The 17,271-nt window shown below is 53.1% G+C and overlaps 1 protein-coding gene across 3 annotated transcripts in view; it reads right to left on the bottom strand.

Moving 5' to 3' along the window:
* Positions 1-17,271, bottom strand: part of Col5a1 (collagen type V alpha 1 chain) — a 148,685-nt gene that overhangs the window by 16,988 nt on the left and 114,426 nt on the right. For all 3 annotated transcript variants that reach the window (XR_015683452.1, NM_134452.3, NM_001429592.1), the window contains 21 exon segments: positions 16,471-16,560; positions 16,326-16,379; positions 15,125-15,232; positions 12,602-12,709; positions 11,242-11,295; positions 10,328-10,381; positions 10,128-10,235; positions 9,372-9,425; positions 9,163-9,270; positions 7,777-7,830; positions 6,900-7,007; positions 6,360-6,413; positions 6,087-6,140; positions 4,675-4,728; positions 4,025-4,078; positions 3,343-3,450; positions 3,214-3,267; positions 3,070-3,123; positions 2,056-2,163; positions 1,840-1,893; positions 1,096-1,131 (listed from right to left, as the gene is read on the bottom strand). Coding sequence is in view for 2 of the 3 variants with exons in the window: in NM_134452.3 (NP_604447.2) it covers positions 1,096-1,131; positions 1,840-1,893; positions 2,056-2,163; positions 3,070-3,123; positions 3,214-3,267; positions 3,343-3,450; positions 4,025-4,078; positions 4,675-4,728; positions 6,087-6,140; positions 6,360-6,413; positions 6,900-7,007; positions 7,777-7,830; positions 9,163-9,270; positions 9,372-9,425; positions 10,128-10,235; positions 10,328-10,381; positions 11,242-11,295; positions 12,602-12,709; positions 15,125-15,232; positions 16,326-16,379; positions 16,471-16,560 (1,530 nt within the window). In the remaining variant the exon portion in view is untranslated.

Raw genomic sequence — 17,271 nt, 5'->3', positions numbered from 1 at the left:
CACATATATACACACACACTCACACACTCACACTCAAACACTCACATACACTCACACTCACACACACATACTCTCTCTCTCTCTCTCTCTCTCTCACACACACACACACACACACACACACACACACACACACACACACACACCCCTGCTAGGTTGCATGAATATCTAGAGAGGCTGGAGGGCTCCATACACATAGTAACAATAAAGACACGGAATGCCAATGGCCCCAATTTGATCAGGACATGTCATGTATACACAGTAAAAAGCCACACAAAGGGCCATAAATACATGTGATTATTACATGTTAGACAAAAGTGTCAAGAGGCTGCAGGATCTGGCAGAGCTAGCTAGTCTTGCTTGGTTTTCACCTGCCTTACTCCACGAACAGCTACAATTAAAATAATACTTAAAAATAGCCAGCAGCATCGGTCCCCAGCTCCAAAAAAAAGAAAAAGGAAAAAAAAAATAGCCAGCAGCAGAGCAATCGAATAGTTATTTTAAAAAAAACAACAAATAAACAAAACAAAACCCCTCAAACCAAAAACCTATAGACAGCAAGAAATGGCAGCAGCACACGGTGCCATGAGGAAGAAAAGAGGAGGTGTGGAGAGGACAGCTATGGGTTAGAGTGGGGGTCTAGGGTGGGAGTCCAGGGTGGGGTACCAGCGTGGGGTTCCAGGGTGAGGGTCCAGAATGGGGGTCTGGGGTGAGGGTCCAGGGTGAGGTTCCAGAATGGGGTTCCAGGGTGGGGATCCACATTGAGGGCCCAGGGTGGGGGTTCAGGGTGAGGGTCCAGGGTGAGGGTCTAGGGTAGAGGTTTAGGATGGGGGTCCAGGGTGAGGGTCTAGGGTAGAGGTTTAGGATGGGGGTCCAGGGTGAGGGTCTAGGGTAGAGGTTTAGGATGGGGGTCCAGGGTGAGGGTCTAGGGTAGAGGTTTAGGATGGGGGTCCAGGTGAGAGTCTGGGTGGAAGTCCAGGGTGGAAGTCCAGGGTAGTTAGGGGTAGTGGTCCAAGGTTGGGGGTCCAGTCCAAGGGGACTCCTCTCCTACCTACAGGGCAGTCTGAGGTGTCATGGACCGTCAAGGCAGTTACTTACCGATGAACCTTTAGCACCTTTGGGACCTGGAGGGCCCTGCAGAGGGCAAAGATCAGAAAATCAGTAAACAGGGGGGCTTCTCAGGTCCGTTACCCCCTAAGAGTCCTCACTCCTGCCTGGCTGGTGGGCAGGAGGGTGGCTGTGGCTGTCACTCACCTCCCCCCCCAAGGAGGCATCTGTTGGGAGGTCACCCTGGGTACAAGGCTTAGCTGGGAAATGACATTTGGATGACAAAAGTTGAAGGAATCAGCTGCTGGACACCCATGGCCATGTGGGCCAAAGGTGCAGCCTACACAGATCTGTCAGAGTGGACAGAGCTCAGGGACGTGGCAATGGTATTAGAGTGATGGACCCCCAAAACACAAGGGAGGCCCAGGCTAGGTTCCTAAGCAAACAGGTCCCTCCTTGTCAAGCCTGGATTGGGCAGCCTCTACTCATGCACATTGGGAAGAAGAGAGCCAAGACCGCTTCCGTCCCTCTCCCCAGATACAAAAGGATCTCCATACTTTGTGAGTGGGTTCAGGGATTAGAGCTTGCCCCTCCCTTCCCCTTTGGCAAGGCAACCAGGTGACCAATAACCCCTCTCCTGCTTCTGTCCTTAGGACTCCAAGGCTGTGTTGTGTGCAAGTCAACCCTCGTTCAATCATCTCTCCTAACATCCTGTGGTTCTCTGGGCAGGCTCATCTCCCGTCCGTCCTTGTAGCCACCGAGTCCCATACCCCTGCAGCCATCCTGGATACATACCGGCAAGCCTGGGGGACCAGGAGGCCCAAGCGGGCCAGAAGGACCTGTAATGCCCTGGAAAGGAGCAGAAAATGCAGGTTACCAGCTTCTAGATGAGGGTAGAATGAGGGAGGTGACCCCCGTGACCCTGCCATGATCCCAGATTCCCTCATAGTCCCTTTTCCCAGCCTCCCTGAGAAACTAGAAGTTTCTCCAAGGATGTGTGACTGTGTATACCTGTTCTCCTTTAGGACCAGATGAGCCCTGGGGGCCTGGGAGTCCTCGGTCACCTTTTTCACCTTGTTCGCCCGGAGGTCCGATGAGTCCAATCAGGCCCGGATGGCCCTGTGGGAAAATGGAGCCATGGCATGTATCCATGTTACCAGTGCCGGGAGTCTACCGCACAGTGCACTGGGTGACCCAGCACACAGCCCTGACTCGGGGAAATGTATCATAGTCAACATGTTGGGGAGTGAAACTAAGCAAAGACAGGCCAGGTGACAAGACAGGTCTCATAGTCCCTTGCTAGTTATGAATGAATTTGAAGAAACACCCCAGGGAGAGCCAGGGGATGGCTGAGCAGTAAAGCATTTGACTGGCATGTGTGAGGCCCTGGGCTCAGTTCCACTGTGCTTCCACTATCCCTGGCACTGAACCCCAACAACAACCAGAAAGAAGCCTACAGGGGCCCCAGACTCAGGGGCCACTGATTTTACTGATAGTTTGTGTCTATCTTTTTACTTAGGGAACATTCTGACTTTTGGTAAGCATGTTGCCTTTTCCTAAAGGCCTGAGGCTGACACAGAGTGGAAACTGCTGGGAATTAAGGAGAGTACATTCATCTGAACATCTGAAAAAGCCGGGTATCTGCTGCATACATCTTTCCGTTTCGTGTGAGCATCTACAATGTTCTGGAAGGGCTTCTGAGTGGAAAAGGGCGTTCCTTGTTGCCTTCTCTGTGAGCAGCTGTTTGCCTTCTGAGCTCGTTTATTTACAAATAAATCAGTGGAAGGATCACCATCCGTTAATGAAGCCACCAGGGCTCTACAAGGTTCTCGTCAATTCTGGGGCTTCTAGGACTCCTGGCATACAGACACAAGTCTCAGAGCCCTGTGTGTATTTCTCTTTTGTTGATCTACCTCAGGGTCCCATGACAGCCTCAGCAGGTACTTGACGATGGGTCAGTAACTCCTGTGACTGAGTTAAGGGTGCTGTTATTGCAATGTTGGGGTCCCCTTAGTCTCAGCTCACCTTTTCACCTTTGGGACCGGAGTCTCCTTTGAGGCCAGGGAGTCCTGGAGGACCCTGCAGGAGAGAGGAGAGGAGTCAGTGTCCTTGTCCTAGAGGTTCCAATACCCCAATGCTATTGACCCAGTGACAGTGCATGTTGCTTACCATGGGGCCGGGTGGACCATCAGGGCCTGGGGATCCTGGGAGGCCTTGCTCACCCTGAAACAGAGTCCATGGTGTCACTCTGCCTCCATCAGCACCTCTCCCTCAACCCAGGCCTGGTAGGCCACTCACCACAGGACCAGGGATCCCACGAAGACCATCAGGGCCAGGCTTCCCAGGGGCCCCTTGGGGACCAATGGGGCCAGTCTTCCCAGGAGGGCCTTCTAAGCCAGCTTCTCCCTGCAGAGGAGGATGTAGATGTCCAGAGGCTCAAAGGGCCCAGCCCCCAAATCCCTGGGGTGCTGAGGAGGTGCTCCCATGTGTCCCGAGTGGCGCCACATTCCACCTTCCTGTACAAGCTGTCTTGTCCCCAGCCCCAATCTGTTATCCAAACACAGTGACTCCCTGACTCCAGCTGACCACAGACGGTCACCCACCCGGTGCCAGGCCACACAGCACCCAGATGCAGAGCTCACTACATCTCAAAGGAAGACGGCAAATATTCTCATCTTGGCCACGTGGGTCACCTCACTTCGAGAGTGGCTGGGTGTTCCAGTGCTGGGCACCACATGGACCACTCAGGTGGTAGCAATTCTAGTCTCCCAAGACTTCATTTCCTGTGTGCGCTGACTTCCCCTCAGTCATAGGTTAAAGACTGGGCATGATCTGATCCCGCCCTCTTTCCGCCTACTCCCTCTGCCTTATTCATCCTCCCTTAGGCTCCCTGCCCCTTCCCACCTCCCTCTGCCTCCCTGATTCCTCTGTCCTCTGCCCTTTCAAGCCCACAGATGTTATGGCTACCAGAGTAATTTACCTTGGCTCCTTTCTCCCCCTGCCTGCCTTCAGGGCCTGCAGGGCCCGGTGGACCCTAGAAAAACAATAGAACAACTAAGACTTGAGATTGGGGACCAGGCCTAGAGTTCAGGGAAGCTACAGGCTATGAGGCCATCTGGACCACTGTGCAGTGAAGATGCAGGTCCCCAAAAGGGGTCCCACAGCTCCAGGTGCTGGCAAGGCCTCTGGTAGATCTAGAGATGTATTTGGTCCCTTGCACATAGAAGGCCCTCTCCTGCCTGTGCACGTTTTAGCTCAAGTGCCGAAGTCCAGGCACCCACCAGAGCTTGCAATGCAGATGTCTGTTCCTAGGCCTGGTCTCCTCTGCTCATAATGGTCGGGTCTAGGAGCAGGGAGAGCCCAGTTTTTGAAGATGTTTTCCCCACATGATGGTATAATGGGTCAGTCACTGGCCATCCTAAAACACCCCTGGTCTAAACGTTGCTTCCTCAGGGGCTACTCCACCCACCCGTGTCACCTCACATATCTAATCCGATGAGTGTGTTCCACATTTCAGATATCCATGTATCCTCCTTGGGGCATGTGGGACACCAAGGACTCCACAAAGGGGTAGAGAGCTTTGTGCAGGAAGCAGCCAGCAAGTGGGGAGGGGTGGGCAGAAGGACTTACCCTCTTTCCTGGAGGCCCAGATGGACCAGGTTCACCAGTAGGGCCTGGGGATCCCTGGTTAGGAGAAAGAACACAGCATTAGAAATTCGTCCCATCAGGGACACACGACTATGCTGCCCACAGGCAAGGAAACACACGGGAATCTATTTCCATGGCCAGCTCTGCACGGCCTTCTCTCTGGTATGAGCATAGCAAGTCCACAACAAAGTACCTACAGCCTTCACACCCTGTGTCCTATTGGTGACGCTCAGAGAATCCAACTCACATCCCACAGTTGCTGGACCTTGAGCAAAGAGATCCCGTGGGACAGGTCTGCACCTGGCACTCTGCTGTCTGGTCTCCAACATGTTACCACCTCCTACCTCTTATTTGCAGAAGGACCAAGCCTGGAGCCCAAGGAAGGGGCTTGGGGAACAGGGGAATGGGCAGAACATGTATGGCTCACAGCCTGTGTCCCCAGCCCTTTGTTTCCACTGCTGCCTGTCTCAGACCAGTGACACAAGTATTTGCCCTTGGATCAGTGCTATGGTTTGGATGGCCTCTGAAACCCAAGCTCATATATCAAATTGCCTTTGTGCTGGTATTGACAGAGGGGCCTGCTTGTCAGATCACGTGAGTATGATTAGATTTCAACACCACTGGAGAAGTGAGTGAATTATAAAAGGGGGGGTTAAGCCCAACTCCCCTCCCAATTTCATGATGGCGTCCACTACAGTATTGCTATTTGAGACAGGATCTGATTCTAAAAGCAAGGCTGACCTTAAACTCATTATGTAGGCCAGAAAGACCTCCAACTTGCAGCAATCCTTCTGCCTCAGTTTCCTGAGTGCTGGAATCAGAAGCATGGGCCAACAGATCTGTTCTTCCCTTGTTAAGCCACAGCAAGACACCCCCCCACCCACCCTCTATCCCGACGTTCTAGCCTGTAGCACTAAGCCCAACACACTTATCTTGTTTTAATCAACCAGTCTGCAACCTTCTCATTAGCAGTGAAAAGACCTCGACAGTCAGTCCTCCTAGGAGCTAGTCCCACCTTGGGCGTGGGCTGAAGAGACCTCTGAGAGAGGCGCAGTGCAGCCCAGGGACCTGAAGAAGTCATCTGGTCCCATCCCAAAGAGACCACTTCACATTAAAAAAGCTGCTCAAGACCAAGTCACGGGAGGTTTTACACCAGTCAGTCAGCTCTGGCTGACATTCAGGATGAGATGTGGGGTACTCTGCAGAGCCCTTGCAGGGTCCTCTGCTGGGACGCATATGCACCCTCCCTTTGGAGGAAGGGTCCCAGACTTCACCAAGTCCTTGGGGCTCCTGAGGTTTGCCCACAGTCAAAAGGGACCTAGGTTTGGGCTTCTCTTAAAGACTGGAAAATGAAGGGAGGCTCCCACCAGAAAGCCATCAGACCACACACTCACCGTCTGCCCAGGTTCTCCATCATCCCCTTTGTCACCAGGTGGGCCATCTTGACCCTGTGGGAAAAAGAAAGTGGTTTCCACTGCACAGATCAAGTTCGTCCTCCAGCCTGAGTGTGTCCTTAGACCCTTTCCCAAACCCAAATGCTGGGCATTGGAGCAGGGACAGTCTAGAGAAGTGCTGTACCCTTGAGAGCCCAGGAGAGGAGAGGAGCCAAGGACAGAACAGGAAAATTGGGGGTAGCAAGAGGCATCAGAGACAAGATGAACACTTACTGCTGGGCCTGGCTCTCCAGGGGGCCCAGGGTCTCCAGGAAAGCCCACGGGGCCCTGAGAAGAAAGAGGTAAGCTATCAGCAGCCTGGCACACCCTGTTCTGCCCACCACAACCCAGGTTACAAGACAAGGGACAGTCCCAACACCACCAGCACTTTAGATCAGGGAGCCTTATCTTGAAGAGTCCACGGAGTAGCAAACCCACCCATGAGACAGGCCTGGGGCAGCAGCCTTCTGCTCTTTAGAGACTAGGAAGGGTAGCCCCTTTGACTTCTGATGCAAAATTGGGGCCAGCAGGGATAAACAGCACCCTGGGTCTGAAGGCCTTTCGTCAGGACCCCTGTGAGCCCCTACTGGATGCTGTTTCTATCCCACGCCTCCCTGCTCCCCTCCTGCAGCCTCAACAGTAGCTGGCATGGATACCCACAGCATTCGCACAGCTGTCCCCAGATCAGGGTTCACACGATGCAGGCCCTCCAGGGACTCAGAATGGCCTGTGTGCAGGGCACTGCCCAGACACCACGTATCCAACATTACTCACGGGGCTGCCTTTGGGGCCATCATCTCCAGGTGGGCCTTTGGGTCCAGGGGGTCCAGCAGCACCAGAGGGGCCAGCCTCTCCCTTCTCCCCTCTTTCTCCTTTAGGTCCCTATGGAGGAAGAGCTGTGGTTCAGTTCTCAGAGTCTACTGGGTGCTCACCCAGAGTCTGAAATGTGCTGGCCTACAGTGGGCCATCTATAGACTCGTTGCTGCACCTCACTGGCAGCGCTTTCCCAGCATCCTCTGGGTCCCAGTCTGGGGATAGTTGCTGTTCTTGTTTCCTATTCTCCATAGCAACCCCATGTGTAACACAGAACAGGCAAAGAACCATGGCCTTCTCTAACCTCCAAGGTCTAGGCTCAGCCCTATATTAGGGCTGGCTCCTGGAATTAATGAAAGGCAGCTAGGGTTACTTGGGGTATCTCCAGCCCCATGGTTCTCAGGCACAGGAAACTGAGGCATCTCAGTCCCCTGGGATGCTTCCTAGGCCTGACCACACCCCACCCTTTAGAGGCCTGGCTATTTGCAGGCTACCCTTGAAAGCCTGCGTCAGCAAGGTAGAGATGGTCACCGTCACAGCAGCCTGTGAAAGGGCCTATGGTAGTCGCTGGTGGCCATGAGTTGTGGGGTCATTGTTGAGGTCTGTCCACGTACACATATGTGTGTCACCCCCACGTCTGTACACGTGAATGCACATATGCTCACTCTGCACAGCGTGCCACATTTTTCCATCACAGTTCTACATTGTACTGCATAGCAGGGCCATGATTCCCATTTCACAGAAGGGGAAACTGAGGCAAAATTGCAGCTTTTGGTCCAGCGCCTTGTCAAATATTCCTGCTGGGCACATCCCATCCCTCCTCCAGGGCCACACTCACCAGGGGACCTCCTTCTCCTGGAAGGCCAGGCTCTCCAGCTTCGCCAGGCTCTCCCTGAGGAGACAAGTCGGTGTTAGAAGGTTCCCTCACTAAAGTGACAGCAGAGGGTCCATCTGCCAGCACCTGTCCATCTGCCCATTCTGCCATTCTACCAGTCCTTGGAGCATCTGGTATCCAGGAGTCTGTGGAATCACGGTTATGGTCTCCAGATAGCTCACAGGAATGCAGTGGGGAGGCAGTCAGGAAGAAAGAGTGTGTGAGGAATGTGGTGGGGGGTAGGATACTGTACGAATCACAAGGAACGCCACGAAAGGCTGTCCCTAGCAGGTGCTCAGCTTCCTGACCATGGATGTGCTGTAATCAGACACCTCACACCCCGGCTGCCATGCCTTCCCCAACCAATGAGCCCTAACAAGCTTGGTAGGCATTAAGCTGATTTTCTCAGGTATTCTGTCCCAGCAACGGGACATGTGACTAACAAAGGACGCCAAGCAGGGCAGAGCGCAGAGGCCCAGCGCATTCTCCTGCAGTGCTGAGACAGGAAGGCAGGGCCTGTGGGGTGGTGGCCAGCGAAGGCAGTGCAGAGGTGAGGCAGGAAGGAGGAGACAGCGGGGCCTCTACGCCTGCACCCATTTCTCCAACCTTTCATACCATAAAGAGCAGAGCACTGACCATGCCATCCCACATCAGAAGCAAGCCCTCACAGAGGCAGGCTTCCAACCCTCCCAAGGCCCAAGATGGCTTCCTAAGGCCATGTTCTCAACACTCTGCGGAACTCAGTGTCACACTGAAACTGTCATGGCGCCACTCACATGTACTCACGCTCACATATGTGTATTCAGAAGCGTGTGTGTGCACACATTCACACGTATTCATGCCCACACGTGGGCGCTCATTGTGCTCAGTCTCAAGGGCCAGGCCCTAACACCACCCGGAAGGAATGACCAGGCCCTACCCGTGAGAGAGCAGGCCATCAGAGCAAGCTCAGGGTGGAGGGAGAAAGGTGACTTTCACCAGTTCTGAACTGGACAGAAGGCAGCCGTGGGGCTTGGAGATGGGACGGGCACATTATTGCTTTAGATTTTGCAAACAGTTGTTACAAATGAACACTGTCAGAGCTCCCACCTCAGGCTCGTGATCTACTTTTGATTTTCATGATGGGTGTGATGGGAGTGTCTCTGCACAAACATGTACACACACACACACACACACACACACACACCACACACAGGCACACGAGTGCACGCACACACACACACCTCACATGCATATGTGTAGACATACATAGGCACACGGGTGCACGCACACACAGGCCTGTGTTTGCACACAAACGCACTACTTCTCATGCAGCCACGGAGCAGACACTGACAAGGAGACGGACATCACCTTTTCTCCGACTGCACCAGGGTTGCCAATCCCTCCTGGAGGACCCTGTGGCCCATCAGCTCCTGGAGCTCCAGAGGGTCCTCGGGGGCCTGGTGGACCAGGAGGGCCCTGGGAAGAAGAAAGGCCATTGAGCAAGACAAGACGAGAACATCTTTCTCCAAAGCTAAACCGGGAGAGCCGTACTAGGTCTCGATGGCACAGCCACTTACCATCTGGCCCACGTCTCCTGTCTCACCCTTTTCTCCTGGAGGTCCTGGTAAACCCTGTGGACAGAAAATGGTGGTGAGAGGTCACTTTGTAAGAGACACACATGGCTTTTGGGGTCACCACTCCCATGGTGGTTCCTGAAGGCCCTGAAATGAGTTTCCATGAACCTGCCTCCACAGGGATTTTCCCTGCTTCCAGGGCTCAAACTGCTGAGGACATAATCAGAGGAGAATGCAAAGATTTATGGGCAACAGTGCTTATGGTGGCTTCCCATAAAACCATAAACCTAATGAGCCGGCAGCGGGGAACCTTCCGGATAAATCAAGTCCCCACCATATGCCAAATACTACCGGTAACTAAAAACTGTGTCTTCCAAAATAAAGACCTGTGTTCAAAGAATACTTAATGGTGTTCAACATGCCTCATAAAGGCCGGTGCATGCTTTACAGCACATGGCTTTAGTGACGTCAGGTAGGGTGTAGGAGCAGGTAACCTAGAGAGCACTGAATGAGGTGGGTTGGGTTGATGGCTGTCATTTCTAGGTGGTATGTTCAGATGAGGACTTTGTATCCCTTTCTTACAAGGCACCATTTCCCAGGATTCCACAGTCAGTGGAGCTTCAGCAATGTATGAGCTGTGTGTGTGTGTGTGTGTGTGTGTGTGTGTGTGTGTTTCCCCGTTCTTAAAATGACAGGAAGAACGGACCCAGCGAGAGACTGACACCTCTGCTGGAGGGTCCCGGGAAGTTCCGTGGTTACCTGCAAGCCCACTGGCCCTGGCGGTCCTGGGAAACCTCTTGAACCTTCATCTCCTTTCTGCCCAAACAGGCCCTGCTGTCCACGAGGGCCAGGTTCACCATCTGCTCCCTGGAGGAAGGAAGTGAGCATGGGTGAGCTCACGTGAATGGACAACAGGTTGAGAGGCAGGCCTTGCTATGTCATCCCACACAGATACTCACCGAAGGGCCTGGCTGCCCAATGGGGCCTTGAGGACCGGTAGGCCCAGGAGGACCCTGTAGGCATCAAAGAGAGAGATAATTGCTTTTGGAATTGCAGATGAATTGGGAGTAGGTCAATGTGATTTATCCCGTATAAACGTCATCAGAGGAACACCAACTTTATTAACTTTAGAGCACAAGCCAGGCTATAAGCTTTGAGAAGTATGCAAGGCTCTCAGTTCAGTCACGATCATGTTGCTATGGGTAGCAGAAGCAGGCAGGTCACATTATGTGTCCTCTCAGCAACCACCACATGCCCTGTTGTGGCCCCTGGGGCCCCTGGGACAACAAGGATCAGAGCCCTCAAATCTCTGATGAACTGAGCTAGGAAGGACTCCACCGTAACCCCTGCTCTCGTGCGTCCTAAACACCTATCACTGTGGGTGCAAGAACAGGGAGAGAGAAAAGCCAGTAGGAACAGAAGCCCTGCTCTCAGAGAGCCAGGGCCCTGGAGAGAAGCCTGGTGATGTCACCTCAGGAGTAAGGACACTGGCATTAATCTGAGGGTCAGATGAGTCCCAGTTTGGAGGGAGCTCATGGCACTGGAGAGGGCTGGTGTGGGTGACAGGGCTGAAGCACCCATACCCTAGCATCTCTGAATGCATGAAAGGCCAAGGTACGAATGGGTGCCCAGTGCTGGGCCCCCAGGCAGACGCCAAGAGATTCTCTCACGCACCTGAACATACATGGATACACGCATGTGCATGGGACCTTCTCAGGGAAGAAAGCCAACTGCTGGGACCTAGGAGTCGGCAGTGCTGGGATGGCGGAGCATGAACTGCACTCTGCACTCGGCGGTTGCCCCCGCACACTCGCACTCACACCTGGACTGCGCTCTGCACTCAGTAGCTGTCCCAGCACACGCACACTCTTACCTGCTCGCCTTTGTCGCCCTTGCTCCCTTTCTGCCCGGGCTCTCCGATCTCTCCCTGGGGGTGGGCAGACAGGGAGGATGCTGTTAGTGTGTGCCTCTCGGCCCCAGGTCTCACCAACAGAAACCATGTCCTTCTGTGACTTTGATGTCTGGTCTGACTTTGATGTCTGCGTGTACACAGATGTTTGTGTGTATGTGTATTTGTCTGTGTGTGTGTGTCTGTGTGTATGTGTCTTTGTGTGTGTCTGTGTGTTTGTATGTGTGTGTGTGTGTGTGTGTGTAGGTACACATTCATATGTATGCACGTGGCTGTCTGCACACTACATGCGAGCACTCTGAGGAGGTCAGAAGAGGGTGTTGGACTCCTTGGAGTTGGAATTATAGGCAGTTGTGAGTTGCCATGTGGGTGCTGGGAACTGAACCCCAGATAAGAGCAGCAGTGTTCTTAACCACCGAGCTGTCTCTGCAGGTCCTCTACTTGCTGTCTGTTCCATTTCGTCATGGCCTTGAACTCGAGTCTGAAGACCAGGCTGGCCAGCCAGAGAACCCAGAGATCTTCCTGTCTCTACCTCCCCAGTTCTGAGATTATAGACACACCACCACACTTGGCTTTTATAAGCAAGGATTGGGGGTGTCAAACGCATGTGCTAAGCTTGCAAGACAAGCACTTTACTGACTGAGCCATTTCCTCAGCTCCTTTGTTTCCTTTGTGACACTGGGACTATTGCCAAGGCATCGATAGTAGGTGTGGTGGTCTAATGTCCTCTCTGGTGTTTCTGTTGGACTGCCTCCCACACGGAGACATAAGACTAAGGCGTCCTTTGTGCAGAGGTGACAAAGTCAGAAATATCACCAGAGAGCTATGACAAACGGAGATCGGCCCTGAAGAGCTAAGCCGCACCACCTTTCCTTAATGAAGTATAAAATCCAGGCTCCTCTGTAATGGTATTAGAAATAGCAATAAAAACAGGGCTTCGATCATTCAAGAGAAGATGCTTAAAAATAGACTCAGAGTAAAATCTCATTAAATCCAAGCCCCACACAGTCCCAGTATGAAAGGGTTCAGGGGGGAGCAAGGAGCAGTTCTTTCAGCTCTGGTTACGACCTGCACACATCTCAGGCAGCAGCAGAGTTGCTGAGGAGCCAAGGACTTCCCACCCCCCACCCCACCGACACACACACTACAGGTCTTGGTTGTTGTCATTTATTGGTGTGCTGACTTCAAAATCGCCCCTCATGCCAGGTCGAAGGGCACGCACTGTTCTGCTAGCCGAACCCTCTTTATCATATACGCTGCTGTTTAAAACACTGTCCTTACAACCACTGCCTGCTGGGTCTCACCCACCCCAACTGCTCCATACCTTATCTCCATCTTCTCCAGGAGGACCCACGGGGCCGGCTGGTCCAGGGAGCCCCACGGGACCTTGCAGGCCATCTCGGCCAGCCGGGCCTTGCGGACCTTTCTCTCCCTAGAGAGGACAGGCAATTCAGACTCAATACAGTTTCATATTGGGAACACATTGCCCCGGCTCCTTACCCCAGAGAGAGACACAGGGGCGGGAAGCTGAGGCTGTGAGGCAGTGGTTAGGACGATCGTGGTCCTAACATACCAGCCAGGGGCATGGAAGCCAATTCCAACCAGTCTAGACCCTGAATGGCTGGCACCTTGGTGTGCCAGAGCCTCGCTCAGAATGGCACATGATTAGAACCTCCTTGAATCCAGCCCCATACACGTTGGTCTGAAATGGTTGAGGGTGGCAGGGAGCAGTGTAGAAGGGCCACCCATTAGGGATGAGGAAACCCAGGCACAGTTGATGCCGAGGTGTAGGCGTGCAATGGTGAAGGCTTGGTGCGCAGTAGAGGCTGTGGGGATGTGAGGAGCTGGAGGTACTGAGAGGAAGGGTGGCACCACACTTGTTCTGGAGAATAAGAACCTGCCCACCCCCTCCCTGGCTGCCGTGAGGTGAGCGGCTCTGGCCCAGCATGTCCGACCCCAGGATGCTCTCACACTATAGACCCAAAGCCAAGCACGAACTGAAACCTCAGGAACCACGGTGCCCAAACAAATCCTTTGATTTAAGTGCTTTCTCTCAGATATTTGTCAAAGTGACAGGAAGCTCATTAGCAGAGCTTGTGAACCTAAGTCTCTGAGCCCGTTTGGGCTCCTCCAAGCTGGTGAGCAGACACCACACTGTGCTCCAGGACGTCCTGAGCAGCAGCTCCTGCAAACTGTGCTATTCTGTCAATTCTTTGTGGCACCCCACCTGTGCACAAACAGACATGCATACACACACATGTACACGTGACATGTGAGCACACACATATACATAAGTACAAGTAAACAGACAGACACGCATGTCCATGGCCGTGTTCACACACAGGATATTATGCACAAGTATACTACACATGCAGACATACACATGCATACAAACATGCGTAGTCACACATATACATGCATGGCATGCACACAGCATGATATACATGCACACAGATATATACATAAACAGAATTATCACTTCTGTCCTCAGACCTCTGACTTGCTTTACAGCTGCCCCTTCATAACCTCCTGTGATCTCACTAGCTCCCGCTGTGCTTGGTTTTGATGAAATCCCATCACCCGTGAGCAACAAGCCTTTTCTCACCTCAGCTAGTTCTTTTCTTCCAATTTCACAAAGGATGAAATTGTGTGCAACAGGGGGGGAACTAGGTGCTTGGTTAGCCCATTCCATCCTTCCTGCACCCCACTCCCTCTCTTCCAAGTCAACCTGTCCTCCCTAAGCTGGTAAGTGCCCTGGAAGGTTCAGGGTTTCCAGGCTTCTGTCCTGCGATCCCTGTCAGGTTGGGAGTTTGCAGACCCCAGACTCTCTCAACTTTTCCCTTTTGCTGGAGCTATCCTGGGAGACCGTGAGCTGTTCCCTGCTTAAGGCAGTTCTTGCAAGGTTTCTGCTTAACTGTGGAGTCTCAGGAAACACTGAGCTTCAGCTGAGTCTGTGAGCTCCGTCCTGAACCTCCAAGGGCTTCTGTGTCGCACAGAGAATCCAGCTGGCTCTGTGTCCTGGACACCCACTGAAGATGCCACAATGTTATCAATTGCAAAGAGTACATGGCAAGGTTCTCCATGGTACTGATGTCCCGGTGTGGTCTGAATGGTCCTCCTCCCAGTGAGCACAGAGAGCACGACACAGAACATAGAGCGTCACTAGCAGAAGTCAGCGGGTCTATGTGTCTAGCTCAGTGCCCCATGCTGGTCCTCCACCGAGGCTCCTTCCAGCACTCTGCTATGAGATGGGGAAGCTGGGATAAAATCTACCCTGCAGCCATGGGAAATCAGGGCTGATGGGAGGGCATGGAGCTTCATATGAACTGAGGGTGTGAAGTCGGGGCTTGGGTGCCACTAACAGATTGGGGAGCCATGCTGGGTGATCACAGAAGGGCTGTGTCAGAGCCCAGTGAACTCAAGCCTTATGGAGGACCTGCCCTACTTTCGGGGGACCTACATGCTGTCCTCTGCCAGTGTGTCCCTCCTGTGCTCTCTCATCATTCTCAAAACACCGTCTTGTCCCTAAAAGGCCCAGCTACATGGTGAAGCCAGTGGGGAGGCAATGCTCACTTAGCAGACTTAGTATGCGCCAGCTACTCAGGAGGCACAGAGGCCAGACAGAGAGCAGGTTTATAGGGGACAGACTATGTCTAGTCACTGTGATGTCAGCATTCTGGACAGGACAGGCGGAGCTGCCTGGGACTCCTCAGAGCACCTATCCCTGTAGGATAATCAGACTCCACAGCCTCTGTCTCCTCCCACCCCAGGGGAGTGCTCATGGAGATAACAGCAGGGGGGAGTAGACCAAACATGGTTGGGGACCCCAATCTCAAGTGGTACTTACAGGAACCCCTTTCTCTCCAGCAGGCCCCGGAGGTCCCTGAGGCCCAGGTCTCCCTGGAATTCCAATGGGTCCAGCAGCACCAGCTGGTCCTCTCTCCCCTGGAGAACCCTAAAGTGCAGTAAGAAAATGGCTTGCTTTAGAGGAAGACACCCTTAAGCATCACCAGGTCACGCCACTCTTCCCCCCACTTTTCAGGCCTCAGCGACTCCCTACATGGCTTTCTGCAAGCATGAACTATTTGGTCTAGAACTTAAGGCTATTATTAGACCCCTTCTTAGCTCTTTTTTTTTCCCATAATCCATCTTACACACCCACTCTCTCCAAACAAGTGTCTGGGAACGAGTCTTATTTTATGTCTGTCTTCGATGGTCTTTTCCAGAGGCCTGGCACCTACCCATCCCTATAGGGTCTTCCCTGCACACAAAGTTCTCATGGATTTAGAGGACGATGTCCTAGACCATGGGGCACATACTGATGTAACTGGGATCCAGGCTAAGCTTGAGGTCACATCAAGAGGTCAACACGATCCTCAAGCCTTCCATATGCCCGATCAAAAGAAAGGATAGTTTCACACCCATCTGTCTTGCCGAGTCTGGAACTCAGCTAGGAGAGGTCACTCCTAAACTCAGCTGGGCTTTATACCTGAGCACAGCCATCGGGCAGGCTTGAATGGCGAAGGAGACAAAGCTGACCGCCCTTATTCATATGGGGGAGGAACAGCGCCAGATACGGAGCCACAGCTAAAGGCCCGGGAGTCCAGGGTCGTAAAGCCTCTTGCAGTTGGGGTTCTGAGATTGAGGAGGGGCTAGTTCATGGGAAACGTGTTAGGCTCCTGGACTACAGGCTAGAGACAGACCTCTTCCCTGCCTGTGCCTGGTAGTCCAGCTCCTCTAGAATGTGTCCTTGAAGTTCATAAGAAGAGTTCCTACTGACCTCTCCCTGCTGACCCAAGAGGTCCACACCAAATGTGGGCCTCCCTTCTTGCCTCCATGCCCAAGGAGGTCACTTAGATCTCTAAGCTGCCACTTTTCTGCTGTTCCTCAAAGTGACCGTCTGATTCTATCAAGCCAGCTTCTGACTCGGGGATACTGTCCCCTGATGCTCGGTGGGGACCTTGGCACCTAGGCACGCCCTCCCAGCTCTTGTTGCCTGTGGAACAACATGTCTGTAGGATAGGGTAAGATGAAAGGCTTTGACTCACCGCAGGACCTGGGGGGCCAGGGGGGCCTTCGCTGCCTTTCAATCCGAGTGCTCCCTGAGAAGTAGTAAGAATATAGATTGAGGGCCTCAGACAGAACCCCAGGGCTGTGTGCCATACCACTACACCCACCCGGCCCCTCACTCACCACGGGGCCGGGGAGCCCTCGGTCCCCAGGGAATCCACGCAATCCTGGAGGTCCATCCTTCCCAGGGAGGCCAGCAGGACCTGGGTCACCCTGAAAAGAGAACTGGAGTTAACCCCACCTGGAAGCTCTAGTGTTGACTTTGCTCCAACCTCCAGGACACAGGATCCATTTCTGAGGAGCAGGGTGAGTCTTCTGTCAAGACCCACTGGGGATCTGGGTTGGCGTGAGCTTTCTCTAGCCCCTTGACTTTATAGAGACTCTGGTTTTGTTTTGAGTTGGAGGCTGGGGATGGAAGCCAGGACCTGACATAACTTCTCAACTCTCATCGTGGACTTGAGCTCAGCCCCTGCACACATCTGGAAGCCATGTTCTCTAGGCTGGCTCTGTGTGTACATCTGGGGAAGGGATTCCAACTGTGACTCTCTCTCAGGTCCCAGACCTGCCAAGTCCAGCAGGACCAGAAGAGGCTGAATGGGAGCTGGAATGAAATCAAAGTCTGCACTTGTGTAGGGTTCCTCAATGGGCCCATGCCAAGCTAAGGACATCCCAGGGGCTTGTGGTTAAAAAAATATAGCCACTCAAGAAAATTGCTATCAGTTCAATGATCACTTCTAAAAGCAGGCACCATCAGGCTTGTCATCCCTGTGGCCGTGAAAGGTAGAATATCTTCCAGAATATCCCCTGATGAAAGGCACACACCTTTAATGCCGGCACTCAGGAGGCAGAGGTAGGTGGATCTCTGTGAGTATAAGGATAGCCTGGTCTACATGGCCTATTTCAGGCCAGCCAGGGCTACACATG

Source organism: Rattus norvegicus, chromosome 3 (assembly GCF_021556685.1).
Source record: "Rattus norvegicus strain SHRSP/BbbUtx chromosome 3, alternate assembly SHRSP_T2T, whole genome shotgun sequence".
Lineage (NCBI taxonomy): Eukaryota > Metazoa > Chordata > Mammalia > Rodentia > Muridae > Rattus > Rattus norvegicus.
The sequence above is the reverse complement of the archived record's forward strand: the minus strand, read 5'-3'. Positions and strand labels throughout refer to the sequence as shown.